The 22,754-nt window shown below is 43.4% G+C and overlaps 1 protein-coding gene across 1 annotated transcript in view; it reads right to left on the reverse strand.

The window, feature by feature from the left end:
• ppm1ka (protein phosphatase, Mg2+/Mn2+ dependent 1Ka) overlaps window positions 1-17,821 on the reverse strand; it is a 27,121-nt gene extending 9,300 nt beyond the window's left edge. Inside the window, exons 1-5 of the mRNA XM_055901241.1 lie at window positions 17,695-17,821; window positions 15,404-15,762; window positions 12,901-13,073; window positions 12,569-12,669; window positions 3,447-3,612 (exon numbers count right to left, since the gene is read on the reverse strand). Of these exons, the coding sequence (XP_055757216.1) occupies window positions 3,447-3,612; window positions 12,569-12,669; window positions 12,901-13,073; window positions 15,404-15,703 (740 nt within the window). The 5' untranslated portion in view covers window positions 15,704-15,762; window positions 17,695-17,821. The remainder of the gene's footprint in view (window positions 1-3,446; window positions 3,613-12,568; window positions 12,670-12,900; window positions 13,074-15,403; window positions 15,763-17,694) is intronic.
• Between the last annotated feature and the right edge of the window lie 4,933 nt (window positions 17,822-22,754).

A 22,754-nucleotide genomic window follows, 5' to 3' on the forward strand; every position in this document is an offset into this window, starting at 1 on the left:
TTCATATGTACTTGGTCCAGCTCTAGTCCCATTATAATCTTCATATGTACTTGGTCCGGTTCTAGTCCCATTATAATCTTCATATGTACTTGGTCCAGCTCTAGTCCCATTATAGTCTTCATATGTACTTGGTCCAGCTCTAGTCCCATTATAGTCTTCATATGTACTTGGTCCAGCTCTAGTCCCATTATAATCTTCATATGTACTTGGTCCAGCTCTAGTCCCATTATAGTCTTCATATGTACTTGGTCCAGCTCTAGTCCCATTATAGTCTGCATATGTACTTGGCCCAGCTCTAGTCCCATTATAATCTTTCTAAATGTTAAATCTTTAATGTTACTCTACATTGACCTTAGTCCTCCCACCCTCCTGGGTTTAGACAGTTTGCATGAGCCAGACCTGGACTATTTCACAAGATGAAACCACTGCTGTGTTTGGTTGTTGGAGAGAGACCAGGCATACATAACATTCACCACCCCCCAACACCCCACTTTAAGTAAATACTTGGCACACATACCATCCCCAACCCCCATCCCCCATCCCTCAAGTGTGTAGTTGGTCCAGCACCCCTAAGCCTAAAGGAAAGTATTTGTCCTCAGGCATGGAGGGAAGCCAAAGTCATTCTACTACCCAAGAGTGGTAAAGCCCCCTTTACTGGCTCAAATAGCCAACCAATCAGCCTGTTACTCTGTTCGGGTTTAAATGACTAGCACACAGCTCAGACACCCATGCGTACCCTACAAGACATGCCACCAGAGGTCTCTTCACTGTCCAGGTCCAGAACAGACATCAGACCCAATTACTTTTTCCACATTTTGTTACGTTACAGCCTTATTCTAAAATACATTCAATTGTTATTTCAATCGACAGACAGACAGACAGACAGACAGACAGACAGACAGACAGACAGACAGACAGACAGACAGACAGACAGACAGACAGACAATAGCCTATAATGACATAATGGCAAAAAAACAGGTTTAGACATTTTTGCTTATCATTTTTTTTTAAACAGAAATATCACATTTACATTAGTATTCTTACTCAGTGCTTTGTTGAAGCAGCAATAAGATCCTTGAGTCTTCTTGGGTAGGACGCTACAAGCTTGTCACACTTGTATTTGAGGAGTTACTCCCATTCTTCTCTGCAGATCCTCTCAAGCTCTGTCAGGTTGGATGGGGAGCGTCGCTGCACAGCTATTTTCAGGTCTCTCCAGAGATATTCGATCGAGTTCAAGTCCGGGCTCTGGCTGGGCCACTCAATGATATTCAGAGACTTGTCTCAAAGCCACTCCTGCGTTGTCTTGGCTGTGTGCTTAGGGTTGTTGTCCTGTTGGAAGGTGAACCTTCACCCCAGTCTGAGGTCCTGAGTTCTCTGGAGCAGGTTTTCATCAAGGATCTCTCTGTACTTTGCTCCGTTCATCTTTGCCTCGATCCTAACTAGTCTCCCAGTCCCTGCCGCTGAAAAACATCCCCACAGCATGATGCTGCCACCACCATGCTTCACCGTAGGGATGGAGCCAGGTTTCCTTCAGACGTGACACTTGGAATTCAGGCCAAAGAGTTCAATCTTGGTTTCATCAGACCAGAGAATCTTGTTTCTGATGGTCTGAGAGTCCTTTAGGTGCCTTTTGGCAACTCCAAGCGGGCTGTCATGTGCCTTTTACCGAGGAGTGGCTTCCGTCTGGCCACTTTACCATAAAGGCCTGATTGGTGGAGTGCTGCAGAGATGGTTGTCCATCTGGAAGGTTCTCCCATCTCCACAGAGGAACTCTGGAGCTCTGTCAGAGTGACCATCAGGTTCTTGGTCACCTCCCTGACCAAGGCCCTTCTCCCCCAATTTCTCAGTTTGACCGGGCGGCCAGATCTAGGGAGAGTCTTGGTGGTTCCAAACTTCTTCCGTTTAAGAATGATGGAGGCCACTGTGTTCTTGGTGAACTTCAATGCTGCAGACATTTTTTGGTGTCCTTCCCCAGATCTGTGCCTCGACACAATCCTGCCTCTGAGCTCTACGGACAATTCCTTCGACCTCATGGCTTGGTTTTTGCTCTGACATGCTCTGCCAACTGTGGGACCTTATATAGACAGGTGTTTGCCTTTCCAAATCATGTCCAATTGAATTTACCACAGGTGGAGTCTAATCAAATTGTAGAAACATCTCAAGGACGATCAATGGAAACAGGATGCACTTGAGCTCAAAGGGTATGAATAAAAAACCTGTTTTCATTTTGTCATTATTGTGTGTAGATTGATTAGGGAAAAACAGATTTAACACATTTTAGAATAAGGCTTTTAACGTAACAAAATGTGGAAAAAGGGAAGGGGTCTGAATACTCTCCGAATGCACTGTATGTACTTGGTCCAGTCCTCCCTCAAACCAGCCCCCAGGTATGTATTGTTCTTTTACCCCCCCCCCCCCCAGTTGCAGATATGGCCCCCCAAACCCATCTGCTTTTCCTGAGCCTGAACCCCCCCCCCCACACACACACACACGTCACTGTACCCCGTTTTAGAAAAAAGTGCATCTATGTATTTGTCTGTCTCTCTGTCTCTGTCTCTGTCTCTCTCTCTCTCTCTCTCTCTCTCTCTCTCTCTCTCTCTCTCTCTCTCTCTCTCTCTCTCTCTCTCTCTGTCTCTGTCTCTGTCTCTGTCTCTGTCTCTGTCTCTGTCTCTGTCTCTGTCTCTGTCTCTGTCTCTCTCTGTCTCTGTCTCTCTCTGTGTCTCTCTCTCTCTCTCTCTGTGTCTCTCAATTCAATTCAATTCAATTTGCTTTATTGGCATGACGTAACAATGTACATATTGCCAAAGCTTATTTACAATATAAAAATGAGAATCAAAATGGTCAACGGGACAACAGTAACAACAATAACTAAGTGTCAAAATAACCAACACATTTAACAATAACAATAAACATACAGTAGAGTACATGTGCAGGTTGATTGGTCTGTCAGACACTGTCCCTCAACTTATGGCAGGCAGCAATGTAGTGCGCTGCCAACCCACAGCTCTCTGCGTCCTCCCCCAACAGGACGGGTAGCCTATCCTCATCAGAGAGGTCTTTGAAAACTTGATTAAGGGTTTCAAATTTGGGGAAATTACACTCTCTAATTGTTTTATATTTTTAACATTTTGTCAGGAAATGCAGCTCCGTCTCAGGTTCTGCTGTTGTGCAGTGGTTGCAGAGCCTTTCCTCTACAGGGAGCCAGGTTTTCCTGTGTCTACCCTTCTCAATGGCAAGGCTGTGCTCACTGAGCCTGTACTTTATCAAGGTTTTTCCAAGGTTTTGATCTGTAACCATGGTCAAATATTTAGCCACAGTGTACTGTCGATCTCTTTCCCTCTGTCTCTCTCTCTCTTTCTCTCCCTCTCTCTATTTGTATCTCTCTCTCTGTCTCTGTCTCTGTCTCTCTTAACTTCTACAATATATGTATAGGTTCAGTTGTAAACCTCTGTCTCTCGTCCTTCCGGTCGGGGGTGTGGTCAATTGTGAGTTTCTTGGCCCGCCCCTTCCTGCATAGCAACGCTCGGCTGTCCCCCACGCTAGCAACCACCAACTCCACACCGTCTCGTAACACAGCAACTGTCGCCGTGGTCCCCGCAGTCAGGAAGGAAGCTGGGGGCAGAGAGAGAGAGAGAGAGAGAGAGAGAGACAGAGAGAGAGAGAGAGAGAGAGAGAGAGAGAGACACAGAGAGAGACGGAAAGAGAGATAGAGAGTGTGTGGACAGAGAGAGAGACACAGAGAGAGAGAGAGAGCGCGAGAGAGCGAGAGAGCGAGAGAGCGAGAGAGAGAGAGAGAGAGAGAGAGAGAGAGAGAGAGAGAGAGAGAGAGGGTGGAAAGGGACAGAGCGACACAGAGAGAGACAGAAAGAGAGATAGAGAGTGTGTGGACAGAGAGAGAGACACAGAGAGAGACAGAAAGAGAGAGAGAGAGAGGGAGAGAGAGAGAGAGAGAGAGAGAGAGAGAGGTGTTAGACAGAGGCAGGTGGAGTGGCCTAGTGTCCAATTGAGTACATGAATGCAAGCAGTCACGTAGTCACACATGGTACTGGACTGTAATATGCTCGATACCATACTATACTATACCACATACAATATTAACTATACTATATGCTATACTAACTATACTGACATACACTATAATATATACCACACTAACTTTACCATATACTATACTATATACTATACTAACTTTACTATATAATATACTATATAATATACTAACTTCACTTATCTATACTATATACCATACTAACTATACTGCACTCTACTATATACTATACTATATACTGTATGAACTATACTGCACTGTACTATAATATATACTAACTATACCGCGCTATACTATACCATATACTATACCAACTATACTGCTCTGTACTATACTATAATATACTACTCTATACTATATTTTACCATACTAAAAATACTGATCTATACTACACCATATACTATACCAACTACAATGCTATATACTATACAATACTAACTATACTGCTCTGTACTGTACTATAATATACCACCCTATACTATACTAAATATACCGATCGATACTATACTAACTACAATGCTATATACTATACTAACTATACTGCTCTATACTACACCACATACTATACACTATACTATATACTACACCACATTACGTATACTGCTCTACACTATACTATATAGTATACGACTATACCATACTATATACTTTACTGCCTATACTGTACGAACTATACTATATACTATACCAGCTATACTAACTATACCACACATATACTATACTAACCATACTATACTATACGCTATACTAACTATACTGCTCTGTACTCTACTATACTATATACAATACTAACTATACTGCTCTATACTACACTAGACTATATACTATTCAAATCAAATTTCAAATGTATTTATATAGCCCTTCTTACATCAGCTGATATCTCAAAGTGCTGTACAGAAACCCAGCCTACTATTCAAACTATACTGCTCTATATTATACTATACTATATACTATACTGCTCCATAATATACTATACTATATACTATACTGCTCTATAATATACTATACTATATACTATACTGCTCCATAATATACTATACTATATACTATACTGCTCCATAATATACTATACTATATACTATACTGCTCCATAATATTCTATACTATATACTATACTGCTCTATAATATACTATACTATATACTACACTGCTCTATAATATACTATACTATATAATATACTGCTCTATAATATACTATATTATATACTATGCTGTTCCATAATATACTATACTATATACTATGCTGCTCTATAATATACTATCACTAGATACTATACTGCTCTATAATATACTATACTATACTGCTCTATAATATACTATATACAATACTGCTCTATAATATACTATACTGCTCTATATTATACTATACTGCTCTATAATATACTATACTATATACTATACTGCTCTATATTATACTTTACTGCTCTATAATATACTATATACTATACTGCTCTATAATATACTATATACTATACTGCTCTATAATATACTATATACTATACTGCTCTATAATATACTATACTATATACTATACTGCTCTATAATATACTATACCATATACTATACGGCTCTATATTATACTATACTATATACTACTCTATAATATACTATACTGCTCTATAATATACTATATACAATACTGCTCTATAATATACTATATACTATACTGCTCTATATTATACTATACTGCTCTATAATATACTATACTATATACTATACTGCTCTATAATATACTATATACTATACTGCTCTATAATATACTATATACTATACTGCTCTATAATATACTATACTATATACTATACTGCTCTATAATATACTATACCATATACTATACGGCTCTATATTATACTATACTATATACTACTCTATAATATACTATACTGCTCTATAATATACTATACTATATACTATACTGCTCTATAATATACTATACTATATACTATACTGCTCTATAATATACTATATACTATACTGCTCTATAATATACTATATACTATACAGCTCTATAATATACTAAACTATATACTATACTGCTCTATAATATACTATACTATATACTATACTGCTCTATAATATACTATACTATATACTATTCTGCTCTAATGTCAACGAAACAGAACACTTACACAGCGGTAAAAAAAACCAGCAAGAATCCCAAGACTGAAACTGGATCTCAGATGATTGTGTGGGGCCAAGTTAACCTCCTGTTTGGGGCCAAGTTAACCTCCTGTTAGGATAAACAGTGTATTACTGTTTGGGGCCAAGTTAACCTCCTGTTTGGGGCCAAGTTAACCTCCTGTTTGGATACACAGTGTATTACTGTCTGGGGCCAAGTTAACCTCCTGTTTGGGGCCAAGTTAACCTCCTGTTTGGATACACAGTGTATTACTGTCTGGGGCCAAGTTAACCTCCTGTTTGGGGCCAAGTTAACCTCCTGTTTGGATACACAGTGTATTACTGTCTGGGGCCAAGTTAACCTCCTGTTTGGGGCCAAGTTAACCTCCTGTTTGGATACACAGTGTATTACTGTCTGGGGCCAAGTTAACCTCCTGTTTGGGGCCAAGTTAACCTCCTGTTTGGATACACAGTGTATTACTGTCTGGGGCCAAGGTAACCTCCTGTTAGGATACACAGTGTATTACTGTCTGGGGCCAAGTTAACCTCCTGTTTGGATACACAGTGTATTACTGTCTGGGGCCAAGTTAACCTCCTGCTTGGATACACAGTGTATTACTGTCTGGGGCCAAGTTAACCTCCTGCTTGGATACACAGTGTATTACTGTCTGGGGCCAAGTTAACCTCCTGTCTGGGGCCAAGTTAACCTCCTGTCTGGGGCCAAGTTAACCTCCTGTCTGGGGCCAAGTTAACATCCTGTTAGGATACACAGTGTATTACTGTCTGGGGCCAAGTTAACATCCTGTTTGGGGCCAAGTTAACCTCCTGTTAGGATACACAGTGTATTACTGTCTGGGGCCAAGTTATCCTCCTGTTTGGATACACAGTGTATTACTGTCTGGGGCCAAGTTAATCTCCTGTCTGTGGCCAAGTTAACCTCCTGTTTGGATACACAGTGTATTACTGTCTGGGGACAAGTTAACCTCCTGTTTGGATATACAGTGTATTACTGTCTGGGGCCAAGTTAACCTTCTGTTAGGATACACAGTGTATTACTGTCTGGGGCCAAGTTAACCTCCTGTTTGGATACACAGTGTATTACTGTCTGGGGCCAAGTTATCCTCTTGTTTGGATACACAGTGTATTACTATCTGGGGCCAAGTTATCCTCCTGTTTGGATACACAGTGTATTACTGTCTGGGGCCAAGTTAACCTCCTGTTTGGATACACAGTGCATTACTGTCTGGGGCCAAGTTAACCTTCTGTCTGGGGCCAAGTTAACATCCTGTTTGGATACACAGTGTATTACTGTCTGGGGCCAAGTTAACCTCCTGTTTGGATACACAGTGTATTACTGTCTGGAGCCAAGTTATCCTCCTGTTTGGATACACAGTGTATTACTGTCTGGGGCCAGGTTATCCTCCTGTTTGGATACACAGTGTATTACTGCCTGGGCCCAAGTTAACCTCCTGTTTGGGGCCAAGTTATCCTCCTGTCTGGGGCCAAGTTAACCTCCTGTCTGGGGCCAAGTTATCCTCCTGTTTGGATACACAGTGTATTACTGTCTGGGGCCATGTTAACCTCCTGTTTGGATACACAGTGTATTACTGTCTGGGACCAAGTTAACCTCCTGCCTGGGGCCAAGTTATCCTCCTGCTTGGATACACAGTGTATTACTGTCTGGGGCCAAGTTATCCTCCTGTTTGGATACACAGTGTATTACTGCCCGGGGCCAAGTTAACCTTCTGTTTGGGGCCAAGTTAACCTTCTGTTAGGATACACAGTGTATTACTGTCTGGGGCCAAGTTAACCTCCTGTTTGGATACACAGTGTATTACTGTCTGGGGCCAAGTTAACCTCCTGTTTAGATACACAGTGTATTACTGTCTGGGGCCAAGTTAACATCCTGTTTAGATACACAGTGTATTACTGTCTGGGGCCAAGTTAACCTCCTGTTTAGATACACAGTGTATTACTGTCTGGGGCCAAGTTAACATCCTGTTTAGATACACAGTGTATTACTGTCTGGGGCCAAGTTATCCTCCTGTTTAGATACACAGTGTATTACTGTCTGGGGCCAAGTTAACCTCCTGTTTGGATACACAGTGTATTACTGTCTGGGGCCATGTTAACCTCCTGTTTGGATACACAGTGTATTACCGTCTGGGGCCAAGTTAACCTCCTGTCTGGGGCCAAGTTAACCTCCTGTTTAGATACACAGTGTATTACTGTCTGCGGCCAAGTTAACCTCCTGTTTGGGGCCAAGTTAACCTCCTGTTTGGATACACAGTGTATTACTGTCTGGGGCCAAGTTATCCTCCTGTTTGGATACAGTGTATTACTGTCTGGGGCCAAGTTATCCTCCTGCTTGGATACACAGTGTATTACTGTCTGGGGCCAAGTTATCCTCCTGTTTGGATACACAGTGTATTACTGCCTGGGGCCAAGTTAACCTTCTGTTTGGGGCCAAGTTAACCTTCTGTTAGGATACACAGTGTATTACTGTCTGGGGCCAAGTTAACCTTCTGTTTGGATACACAGTGAATTACTGTCTGGGGCCAAGTTAACCTCCTGTTTGGATACACAGTGTATTACTGTCTGGGGCCAAGTTAACCTCCTGTTTGGATACACAGTGTATTACTGTCTGGGGCCAAGTTATCCTCCTGTTAGGATACGCAGTGTATTACTGTCTGGGGCCAAGTTAACCTCCTGTTAGGATACACAGTGTATTACTGTCTGGGGCCAAGTTAACCTCCTGTCTGGGGCCAAGTTAACCTCCTGTTAGGATACACAGTGTATTACTGTTTGGGGCCAAGTTAACCTCCTGTCTGGGGCCAAGTTAACCTCCTGTTTGGGGCCAAGTTAACCTCCTGTTTGGGGCCAAGTTAACCTCCTGTTAGGATACACAGTGTATTACTGTCTGGGGCCAAGTTAACCTCCTGTTAGGATACACAGTGTATTACTGTCTGGGGCCAAGTTAACCTCCTGTTTGGATACACAGTGTATTACCGTCTGGGGCCAAGTTAATCTCCTGTTTGGATACACAGTGTATTACTGTCTGGGGCCAAGTTAACCTCCTGTTTGGATACACAGTGTATTACTGTCTGGGGCCAAGTTAACCTCCTGTTTGGATACACAGTGTATTACTGTCTGGGGCCAAGTTATCCTCCTGTTTGGATACACCGTGTATTACTGTCTGGGGCCAAGTTAACCTCCTGTTTGGATACACAGTGTATTACTGCCTGGGGCCAAGTTAACCTCCTGTCTGGAGCCAAGTTATCCTCCTGTTTGGATATACACAGTGTATTACTGTCTGGGGCCAAGTTAACCTCCTGTTAGGATACACAGTGTATTACTGTCTGGGGCCAAGTTATCCTCCTGTTTGGATACACAGTGTATTACTGTCTCGGGCCAAGTTAACCTCCTGTCTGGGACCAAGTTAACCTCCTGTTTGGGGCCAAGTTAACCTCCTGTTTGGGGCCAAGTTAACCTCCTGTTTGGATACACAGTGTATTACTGTCTCGGGCCAAGTTAACCTCCTGTCTGGGACCAAGTTAACCTCCTGTTTGGATATACAGTGTATTACTGTCTGGGGCCAAGTTAACCTCCTGTCTGGGGCCAAGTTAACCTCTTGTTTGGATACACAGTGTATTACCGTCTGGGGCCAAGTTAATCTCCTGTTTGGATACACAGTGTATTACTGTCTGGGGCCAAGTGAACCTCCTGTTTGGATACACAGTGTATTACTGTCTGGGGCCAAGTTAACCTCCTGTTTGGATACACAGTGTATTACTGTCTGGGGCCAAGTTAATCTCCTGTTTGGATACACAGTGTATTACTGTCTGGGGCCAAGTTAATCTCCTGTTTGGATACACAGTGTATTACTGTCTGGGGCCAAGTTATCCTCCTGTTTGGATACACAGTGTATTACTGTCTGGGGCCAAGTTAACCTCCTGTCTGGGGCCAAGTTAACCTCCTGTTAGGATACACAGTGTATTACTGTCTGGGGCCAAGTTAATCTCCTGTTTGGATACACAGTGTATTACTGTCTGGGGCCAAGTTAATCTCCTGTTTGGATACACAGTGTATTACTGTCTGGGGCCAAGTTATCCTCCTGTTTGGATACACAGTGTATTACTGTCTGGGGCCAAGTTAACCTCCTGTCTGGGGCCAAGTTAATCTCCTGTTTGGATACACAGTGTATTACTGTCTGGGGCCAAGTTAACCTCCTGTCTGGGGCCAAGTTATCCTCCTGTTTGGATACACAGTGTATTACCGTCTGGGGCCAAGTTAATCTCCTGTTTCACGTAAGAAAGTCATGACCATAATGCATTTAGGGAAAGAGGTTAATTTTGTTAGTGTATTAAATTGTGAGTTTGATCAATTCCAGTCCTATTGCTGAGGGCATCCGGGGTCCTGACATCATATAAAATCTAATTTCCACCTCCAGAATTGGATGCAATAATATGTTGATAAATTATTGTTTTTATTATTGTAACATAGTGGACCATATAGCCCATCTATAGTGTATTATTGTAACATAGTGGACCATATAGCCCATCTATAGTGTATTATTGTAACATAGTGGACCATATAGCCCATCTATAGTGTATTATTGTAACATAGTGGACCATATAGCCCATCTATAGTGTATTATTGTAACATAGTGGACCATATAGCCCATCTATGGTGTAACACAGTGGACCATATAGCCCATCTATAGTGTAACACAGTGGACCATATAGCCCATCTATAGTGTAACATAGTGGACCATATAGCCCATCTATAGTGTAACACAGTGGACCATATAGCCCATCTATGGTGTAACACAGTGGACCATATAGCCCATCTATAGTGTATTATTGTAACATAGTGGACCATATAGCCCATCTATGGTGTAACACAGTGGACCATATAGCCCATCTATAGTGTAACATAGTGGACCATATAGCCCATCTATAGTGTATTATTGTAACATAGTGGACCATATAGCCCATCTATAGTGTAACACAGTGGACCATATAGCCCATCTATAGTGTAACACAGTGGACCATATAGCCCATCTATAGTGTAACACAGTGGACCATATAGCCCATCTATAGTGTAACACAGTGGACCATATAGCCCATCTATAGTGTAACACAGTGGACCATATAGCCCATCTATGGTGTAACACAGTGGACCATATAGCCCATCTATAGTGTAACACAGTGGACCATATAGCCCATCTATAGTGTAACACAGTGGACCATATAGCCCATCTATGGTGTAACACAGTGGACCATATAGCCCATCTATAGTGTAACACAGTGGACCATATAGCCCATCTATAGTGTAACACAGTGGACCATATAGCCCATCTATGGTGTAACACAGTGGACCATATAGCCCATCTATAGTGTAACACAGTGGACCATATAGCCCATCTATAGTGTAACACAGTGGACCATATAGCCCATCTATAGTGTAACACAGTGGACCATATAGCCCATCTATAGTGTAACACAGTGGACCATATAGCCCATCTATAGTGTATTATTGTAACATAGTGGACCATATAGCCCATCTATAGTGTAACACAGTGGACCATATAGCCCATCTATAGTGTAACACAGTGGACCATATAGCCCATCTATAGTGTAACACAGTGGACCATATAGCCCATCTATAGTGTAACACAGTGGACCATATAGCCCATCTATAGTGTAACACAGTGGACCATATAGCCCATCTATAGTGTAACACAGTGGACCATATAGCCCATCTATAGTGTAACACAGTGGACCATATAGCCCATCTATGGTGTAACACAGTGGACCATATAGCCCATCTATAGTGTAACACAGTGGACCATATAGCCCATCTATAGTGTAACACAGTGGACCATATAGCCCATCTATAGTGTAACACAGTGGACCATATAGCCCATCTATAGTGTAACACAGTGGACCATATAGCCCATCTATAGTGTAACACAGTGGACCATAAGGGCCAATTGAAGGAGTAGAGAAATAAATGTGGTAGCAAAGGAAAACGGGGATCCCCCCACAAAAAAAAGGCAAAAACTGTTTCAGAAACACATTTGACAAAACTTATTTCAAAATTGTTTTACCGCGATTGCACTAAGAATTGTTGTGCACTGACTGGCCACCCATCATAGCCTGGTTCCTCTCTAGGTTTCTTCCTAGGTTCCTGTCTTTCTAGGGAGTTTTTCCCTAACCACCATGCTTCTACATCTGCATTGCTTGCTGTTGGGGTTTTAGGCTGGGTTTCTGTATAAAAGCATTTTGTGACATTGGCTGATGTAAAAAGGGATTTATTGAAATTTGATTGATTGTCAGACTTCATCAGTGGAGGCGTTGTGTGTGTGTGTGTGTGTGTGTGTATGTGTGTGTGTCTTACCGTTGCCAAAGTAACTGAGGTGTGTGTATAGGGCTTTGTCCACCTCCAGAAAGGCTCGGGTCAGAGCCTTCTCCAGGTCATCCTCCTGCTGTAGGGCCTCTCTACAGACACAACACCCACATACATGATGATGATAGATAGATAGATAGATAGATAGATAGATAGATAGATAGATAGATAGATAGATAGATAGATAGATAGATAGATAGATAGATAGATAGATAGATAGATAGATAGATAGATAGATAGATAGATAGATAGATAGATAGATAGATAGAGAGAGAGAGAGAGAGAGAGAGAGTCAGAGCGAGAGTCAGAGCGAGAGTGAGTACCTAATGTATTTCTCCATGTAGGTGTGACAGTATTCTGCGGCGTGTGGTCCTCCGTGTCCATCGAACACAGCCAAGTACAGGATGCTGTCACTGAGTCGAACCACCTGTAGCCTGTCTTCATTCTCCCTCCGATGACCCAGCAGAGACGCCGTGCCCACGCGGGACAAACTCACCTGAAGGGAGCGGAGAGACAGGGTTAGAGAGGAAAGAGAGAGGGAAATAGAGAGAGAGAGACAGAGAGAAACAGAGAGACAGAGAGAGAGAGAGATATGACATTTTAAATGTCCTTATTCTTTGGGAACTTTTGCGAGTAATGTTTACAGTATATTTTGTATTGTTTATTTCACTTTTGTTTATTATCTATTTCCGTTGCTTCGACAATGTTAACATATGTTTCCATTGCACTTGTTATATGTGGTTCCACCCCACCTTTTCAAGGGACCAACAGTAATCGGACAATTGGTTCCTCAGCTGTTCCATTGCCAGGTGTGTGTTATTCCCTCATATCATTTACAGGTCTAGAGTTGATTTCAGTGTGTGGCATTTGCATTTGGAATCTGTTGCTGTTAACCCTCAATATGAAGTCCAAAGAGCTGTCATTGCCAGTGAAACAAGCCATCATTAGGCATCTAAACTAATCGGTCTGAAAGATAGTAAAAAACATTAGGTTTGGCCAAATCAACCATTTGGTACATTCTTAAAAAGGAAGAATGCACTGGTGGGCTCAGGAAAACACCAAAAGACCCGGAAGACCACGGAAAACAACTGTGGTAGATGACAGAAAAATGATTTCCCTGTTGAATAAAAACCCTTTTCACAACAGTTGACCAGACGAAGAACACCCTCCAGGAGGTTGGCGTATCTGTGTCAAAGTCAACATTCAAGAGACGACTTCACCAGAGTAAATACAGACGGTTTACCACAAGATGTAAACCAGTGGTACGCCTCAGAAATAGGAAGACCAGATTAGCGTTTGCCAAAAAAAGCATAAAAAAAAAAAAGCCTGTACAGTTCTGGAACAACATCCAATGGACCGATGAGACAAAGATCAACTTGTACCAGAATGATGGGAAGAGAAGAGTATGGAGAAAGGAAGGAACTGCTCATGATCCGAAGCATACCACCTCATCTGTGAAGCATGGAGGAGGAGGTGTTATGGCGTGGGAATGTATGGCTGCCTACGGAACTGGTTCCCTTGTATTTACTGATGATGTGACTGCTGATAAAAAGCAGCAGGATGATATTCTAAAGGATGTAATATTATCATCGGCTCAGATTCAGTCAAATGAATTTAAATCTCATTGGATGGCGCTTCACAGTGCAGATGGACAATGAACCCGAAGCAATACTGTGAAAGCAACTCAATTCCTCTCCTTTTCAGGAAAGGAAGTGGAATGTTCTGCAATGGCCAAGTCAATCACCTGACCTGAATACAATTGAGCATTTCACTTGCTGGAGGCAAAAACTGAAGGCAAGACGCCACAGGAACAAGCAGGAAGTGAAGACAGCTGCAGTAAAGGCCTGGCAGAGCAAAACACCACAGGATCAAGCAGGAAGTGAAGACAGCTGCAGTAAAGGCCTGGCAGAGCAAAACACCCCAAGAACAAGCAGGAAGTGAAGACAGCTGCAGTAAAGGCCTGGCAGAGCAAAACACCACAATGAACAAGCAGGAAGTGAAGACAGCTGCAGTAAAGGCCTGTGGCAGAGCAAAACACCACAAAGAACAAACAGGAAGTGAAGACAGCTGCAGTAAAGACCTGGCAGAGCAAAACGCCCCAAGAACAAACAGGAAGTGAAGACAGCTGCAGTAAAGGCCTGTGGCAGAGCAAAACACCACAAAGAACAAACAGGAAGTGAAGACAGCAGCAGTAAAGGCCTGGCAGAGCAAAACACCACAAAGAACAAACAGGAAGTGAAGACAGCAGCAGTAAAGGCCTGGCAGAGCAAAACACCACAAAGAACAAACAGGAAGTGAAGACAGCAGCAGTAAAGGCCTGGCAGAGCAAAACACCACAAAGAACAAACAGGAAGTGAAGACAGCAGCAGTAAAGGCCTGGCAGAGCATCACCAGGGAAGAAACCCAGCATCTGGTGATGTCTATGGGTTCCAGACTTCAGGAAGTCATTGACTGCAAAGGCTTTGCAACCAAGTATTAACATTTACAATTTCATTTATGATTATGTTTGTTTGTCCAATTACCCTTTTTGCCCCTAAAATTGTGGGGACCACATATAAAAAGTGCTGTAATTCCTACACCGTTCACCCGATTTGGATGTAAATACCCTCAAATTAAAGCTGAAAGTGCCCTTTCAAATCCATTGTTTTTTTGTTTTTTGTTTTTTTCACCTTTATTTAACCAGGTAGGCAAGTTGAGAACAAGTTCTCATTTACAATTGCGACCTGACCTGGCCATTGTGGTGGCGTACAGAGCTAAAATGATAATAACTTGGTCAAAATGTTAAATATGAAATATTTATGGACCCGACTGTATATAACATTGTACCTGTGGGATGGGTTTCCCATAACGTATACTAGGAGACAGCAGAATGGGCTCCTCTATCCTGTTGTCCCAGATCCCAAACGAGTCCCAGGTGGTCGGTCGACCGATAGCATCAGGGACAAACCGAGCAGTACACTTCCACCGGACCTGGACCGTACTGGGGGAGGCAGGGGGGGACAAGGGGGAGGCTGGGGGGGACAAGGGGGAGGCTTCTTGGAGCGACCGTGCAGGCAGACAGGCAGCCTGGCGTCCGAACGGAGACCGACCGCAGCGTACCAGGTTGATGAACATAGTCGAAGACATGATCGCGGTTGGACTGTTTGAGACTGATCTGGAGTAGAGGTTCGATGGAGGGTCTCTCTCTGGAAAATATAAGATGAAGATCACAGTCAGAGAGAGGGGGGGGGATGGGGGGTAGAGGGAGAGAGAAGGAGCGAGGGGAGGGTAGAGGGAGAGAGAGGGAGCGATGGGAGGGTAGAGGGAGCGATGGGAGGGTAGAGGGAGAGAGAGGGAGTGAGGGGAGGGTAGAGGGAGAGAGAGGGGGGGTAGAGGGAGAGAGAGGGAGCGAGGGGAGGGTAGAGGGAGAGAGAGGGAGCGAGGGGAGGGTAGAGGGAGAGAGAGGGGGGGGTAGAGGGAGAGAGAGGGAGCGGGGGGAGGGTAGAGGGAGAGAGAGGGAGCGAGGGGAGGGTAGAGGGAGAGAGAGGGGGGGGTAGAGGGAGAGAGAGGGAGCGGGGGGGAGGGTAGAGGGAGAGAGAGGGAGCGAGGGGAGGGTAGAGGGAGAGAGAGGGGAGAGAGAGAGAGGGGGGGTAGAGGGAGAGAGGGGGGGGTAGAGGGAGAGAGAGGGAGCGGGGGGGAGGGTAGAGGGAGAGAGAGGGGGGGGTAGAGGGAGAGAGAGGGAGCGGGGGGGAGGGTAGAGGGAGAGAGAGGGAGCGAGGGGAGGGTAGAGGGAGAGAGAGGGGAGAGAGAGAGGGGGGGGGTAGAGGGAGAGAGAGGGAGCGAGGGGAGGGTAGAGGGAGAGAGAGGGAGCGAGGGGAGGGTAGAGGGAGAGAGAGGGGGGGTAGAGGGAGAGAGAGGGAGCGGGGGGAGGGTAGAGGGAGAGAGAGCTAGCGAGTGAAAGAGAGATGTGTATGGCAGTGAAACATGGGGCCCACTTTTACAGTCCAAATATACATCATAACTACGGTATGTGGACACCCATTCAAATGAGTGGATTTGGCGATTTCAGCCACACGCGTTGCTGACAGGTGTATAAAATCGAACACAAAGCCATGCAATCTCCATAGACAAACATTGACAGTATAATGGCCTTACTGAAGAGCTCAGTGACTTTCAACGTGGCACTGTCTTAGGATGCCACCTTTCCTACAAGTCATTTGGTCAAGTTTCTGCCCTACTAGAGCTGCACCGGTCAACTGTAAATGCTGTTATTGTGAAGTCCAGTGGGCACACGATCACCAACACTGGACAATTGAGGAGTAGAAAAATCCCTTTAGTGTTGTTTGCTAGCTTGCTGGCTAACTACAGAGGTTAGCTGGCTAGATGGCTACTGCCGTCAGATGTGTAATTATCATATTTAGCCTATTCCACCGTTTGTAGAATGCATACCGGCATTTGACTATAGCGCAGGAAAAGGGATTCCGTGGACACACTGTGGACACGGTAGACACATTTAAATGTAGGTGTAAACGCATGACACGTTCATGATTTCCATGATCAGAAGTCTATGAACAGAATACTGTAACGGTCCCTGGGTTTATAAACGCGGATATCTACTCTGCCGCTGGAGCTTTTGCAGCACAGTCGATAGCGCGCCGGACTTCAGGCTAGAAAGTCGAGGGTTCGAGACCTGCTCCCTGCTTGTTTCATTACAATACTAAAACTCCCTGAACTGTAAAGTCTAGACACAAAACAACTTGTAAAGTCTGGACACAAAACAACTAGCCTATGTGTGAAAATGTCAAACAAGTGTCATGTACGGCATAAATAGCACGAGAGGTGCCATGATAATAATAATAATAATAATAATAAGGTATGCGGGGATTATTCTATTTTCATTCAAAAAAGACCACTGGAGAATACTCTGGCATCTAATGTTATTTGTTTTTTTTTATATATGCATGGTTGTATTTAGTTGTATGTGGTCAAATACACTCAAAGAAAAACGCAATTGCTATCATCAGAAACTGTAGAATAGGAGAAACAGCCAGGTAGACTAGATAGTTAATTCTACCTCATAATAAATCATCGGAATAGCACTGTCAGAAACGATTTTAAAACCGGACATTTCAACTCACTTTTTCAGTTCTTACGCGTGGTCGCTTAATAGGGCCTTCCTCGGGTGCAGGTGAAAATTGTTCCCAGCTTTGAACCGGTCTCGAGGGGCTTTGCTCAATGCATTTAAACGGCGCCCTGACGCACCAATCATCATTTAAACGACACAAATACACGCGTCCAATAAGATACAGGGGTGTGTGTGGTGTTGGCCGTGTGCCAGGTCTATTTGCGCCGTATAGTATCTCTCTCTTGCCCCCCCCCCACCCACCCACCATCTCTCACTCTCTCACCCTTTCTGTCGCTCTCAATTCAATTCAAAGGGCTTTATTGGCATGGGAAACATGTGTTTACATTGCCTAAACAAGTGAAATAGATAATACAATTAAGAGTAAACATTACACTCACAGAAGTTGCAAAAGAATAAAGACGTTTCAAATGTCCGTTTAGTTTGGGTCAGTCAGTTGTCAGATATTCTGCCGCTGTGTACTCTCTGTTTAGGGCCAAATAACATTCTAGTTTGCTCTGTTATTTATTTATTTTTTTAATTATCTTTTTGTTTTCTCATGATTTGGTGGGGTCTAATTGTGTTGCTGTCCTGGGGCTCTGTGGGGTCTGTTTGTGTTTGTGAACAGAGCCAAAGGACCAGCTAGTTTAGGGGACTCTTTTCCAGGTTCATCTCTCTGTAGGTGATGGCTTTGTTATGGAAGGTTTGAGAATCGCTTCCTTTTAGGTGGTTGTAGAATTTAACGGCTCTTTTCTGGATTTTGATAATTAGCGGGTATCGGCCTAATTCTGCTCTGCATGCATTATTTGGTGGTTTACGTTGTATACTGGGGATGTTTTTGCAGAGATCTGCATGCAGAATCTCAATTTGGTGTTTGTCCCATTTTGTGAATTCTTGGTTGGTGAACGGACCCCAGACCCCACAACTATAAAGGGCAATGGGTTCCATAACTGATTCAAGTATTTTAAGCCAGATCCTACATTTGTTGGATGTTGAATGTTATGTTCCTTTTGATGGCATAGAATGCCCTTCTTGCCTTGTCTCTCAGCTCGTTCACAGCTTTGTGGAAGTTACCTGTGGCACTGATGTTTAGGCCGAGGTATGTATAGGTTTTTGTGTGCTCTAGGACACTGTTGTCTGGATGGAATTTTGTATTTGTGGTCATAGCGACTTGACCTCTCTCTCGCTCTCTCTCTCAAAATTCAATTTAAGGGCTTTACTGGCATGGGAAACATTCGTTATCATTGCCAAAGCAAATGAAATAGATAAGCAATTGAAATTCTCTCTTTCCTCTCTAACCCAGTCTTTCCGCTGACTCGGTACCGGTGCCCCCTGTATATAGCCTCCACACTGATTCGGTACCGGTGCCCCCTGTATATAGCCTCCACATTGACTCTGTACCGGTACCCCCTGTATATAGCCTCCACATTGACTCGGTACCGGTACCCCCTGTATATAGCCTCCACACTGACTCTGTACCGGTACCCCCTGTATATAGCCTCCACATTGACTCTGTACCGGTACCCCCTGTATATAGCCTCCACACTGACTCTGTACCACAACACCCTGTATATAGCCTCCACACTGACTCTGTACCGGTACCCCCTGTATATAGCCTCCACATTGACTCTATACCACAACACCCTGTATATAGCCTCCACACTGACTCTGTACCGTAACACCCTGTATATAGTCTCCACACTGACTCTGTACCGTAACACCCTGTATATAGCCTCCACACTGACTCTGTACCGGTACCCCCTGTATATAGCCTCCACATTGACTCTGTACCGGTACCCCCTGTATATAGCCTCCACATTGACTCTGTACCGGTACCCCCTGTATATAGCCTCCACATTGACTCTGTACCGGTACCCCCTGTATATAGCCTCCACATTGACTCTGTACCGGTACCCCCCTGTATATAGCCTCCACACTGACTCTGTACCGGTACCCCCTGTATATAGCCTCCACATTGACTCTGTACCGTAACACCCTGTATAAAGCCTCCACATTGACTCTGTACCGGTACCCCCTGTATATAGCCTCCACATTGACTCTGTACCGGTACCCCCTGTATATAGCCTCCACATTGACTCTGTACCGGTACCCCCTGTATATAGCCTCCACATTGACTCTGTACCGTAACACCCTGTATATAGCCTCCACACTGACTCTGTACCGGTACCCCCTGTATATAGCCTCGTTATTCTTATTGTGTTACTTTTTATTATTACTTTTTTATTTTAGTCTACTTGGTCAATATTTTCTTCTTATTTTGTTGGTTAAGGGCTTGTAAGTAAGCATTTCACGGTAAAGTCTACACTTGTTGTATTCGGCGCATGTGGCAAATAAAGTTTAATTTGATATCTGTTTCTGTCCGCTAGAGGGCGACACATCCTCTTATCAGTAGAGCTGTTCACACCCCAGCATGTCCATGGAATGAAGGTATTCGATATTTTAACCATGTGCTATGGGTATTTAACAGCATTTTAAACGTGAACATGATACTGTAACACATTTTCCCCCTAGAAACAATAAAGTCTTATCAGACTGACTCTGGCATAGAAGGGAGATGATGCCTCTGGCTATACTCATTCCTCTGGCTATCCTCATTCCTCTGGCTATACTGATTCCTCATAGAATGACTCATCTGGCTATACTGATTCCTTATAGAATGACTCATCTGGCTATACTGATTCCTTATAGAATGACTCATCTGGCTATAGTGATTCCTTATAGAATGACTCATCTGGCTATACTGATTCCTCATAGAATGACTCGTCTGGCTATAGTGATTCCTTATAGAATGACTCATCTGGCTATACTGATTCCTTATAGAATGACTCATCTGGCTATACGGATTCCTTATAGAATGACTCATCTGGCTATACTGATTCCTTATAGAATGACTCATCTGGCTATACTGATTCCTTATAGAATGACTCATCTGGCTATACTGATTCCTTATAGAATGACTCATCTGGTTATAGTGAGTCCTTATAGAATGACTCATCTGGCTATACTGATTCCTTATAGAATGAGTCGTCTGGCTATAGTGATTCCTTATAGAATGACTCATCTGGCTATAGTGATTCCTTATAGAATGACTCATCTGGCTATACTGATTCCTTATAGAATGACTCATCTGGCTATAGTGAGTCCTTATAGAATGACTCATCTGGCTATACTGATTCCTTATAGAATGACTCGTCTGGCTATACTGATTCCTTATAGAATGACTCATCTGGTTATAGTGATTCCTTATAGAATGACTCATCTGGCTATAGTGATTCCTTATAGAATGACTCATCTGGCTATACTGATTCCTTATAGAATGACTCATCTGGCTATACTGATTCCTTATAGAATGACTCATCTGGCTATAGTGAATCCTTATAGAATGACTCATCTGGCTATACTGATTCCTCATAGAATGACTCGTCTGGCTATAGTGATTCCTTATAGAATGACTCGTCTGGCTATAGTGATTCCTTATAGATTGACTCATCTGGCTATACTGATTCCTTATAGAATGACTCATCTGGCTATAGTGAGTCCTTATAGAATGACTCATCTGGCTATACTGATTCCTTATAGAATGACTCGTCTGGCTATACTGATTCCTTATAGAATGACTCATCTGGTTATAGTGATTCCTTATAGAATGACTCATCTGGCTATAGTGATTCCTTATAGAATGACTCATCTGGCTATACTGATTCCTTATAGAATGACTCATCTGGCTATACTGATTCCTTATAGAATGACTCATCTGGCTATAGTGAATCCTTATAGAATGACTCATCTGGCTATACTGATTCCTCATAGAATGACTCGTCTGGCTATAGTGATTCCTTATAGAATGACTCGTCTGGCTATAGTGATTCCTTATAGATTGACTCATCTGGCTATAGTGATTCCTTATAGAATGACTCATCTGGCTATACTGATTCCTTATAGAATGACTCATCTGGCTATAGTGATTCCTTATAGAATGACTCATCTGGCTATACTGATTCCTTATAGAATGACTCATCTGGCTATAGTGTGTGTTAAGGGAACACCATCAACCCTTTCTCCAGCTGGTGTGTGTCTCCCTTTAAATAAAATATCTCTGCTCTCCTTCTTTTCCTGTTGTGAACATGCACCGTTACTTGAATACAGTGTGAATAATTCAAACAGGCTCCGTGATTCAAACAGGCCTCTGTGATTCAAACAGGCTCCGTGATTCAAACAGGCCTCTGTGATTCAAACAGGCTCCGTGATTCAAACAGGCCATGTGATTCAAACAGGCTCTGTGATTCAAACAGGCTCCGTGATTCAAACAGGCCCCGTGATTCAAACAGGCCCCGTGATTCAAACAGGCTCCGTGATTCAAACAGGCTCCGTGATTCAAACAGGCTCCGTGATTCAAACAGGCTCCGTGATTCAAACAGGCCCCGTGATTCAAACAGGCTCCGTGATTCAAACAGGCCCCGTGATTCAAACAGGCTCCGTGAGACAGAGAGAGACAGAGAGAAACAGAGAGAGACAGAGAGAGAGAGAGAGAGAGAGAGAGAGAGAGAGAGAGAGAGAGAGAGAGAGAGAGAGAGAGAGAGAGAGAGAGAGAGAGAGAGAGAGAGAGAGAGAGGAGAGAGAGAGAGAGAGAGAGGAGAGGAGAGAGAGAGAGAGAGAGACAGAGAGACAGAGAGAGAGAGAGAGAGAGACAGAGAGAGACAGAGAGAGACAGAGAGAGACAGAGAGAGAGACAGAGAGAGACAGAGAGAGACAGAGAGAGAGAGAGACAGAGAGACAGAGAGAGACAGAGAGAGAGAGAGAGGCAGAGAGAGACAGAGACAGAGACAGAGAGAAAGAGAGAGAATTTCTATATACCTTTTAAAATAGAAGTAGGGCACGTATTCCACATGAAATGAAACAATGAACAAACAGGGTTTTCTTCCATTTTTGAAAGACTTTAGTTTTTCAGATAAATTCAAATCATGTGACCGTAGTGGAGAGAGTACATAAATAGAACAATAAATAGCTCTAAAACTCCTAAAAGGAACAGGCGAGCCCCCCCCCCCCCCCCCCCTC

This window comes from Salvelinus fontinalis, chromosome 36, assembly GCF_029448725.1.
Source record: "Salvelinus fontinalis isolate EN_2023a chromosome 36, ASM2944872v1, whole genome shotgun sequence".
Taxonomy (NCBI): Eukaryota; Metazoa; Chordata; class Actinopteri; order Salmoniformes; family Salmonidae; genus Salvelinus; species Salvelinus fontinalis.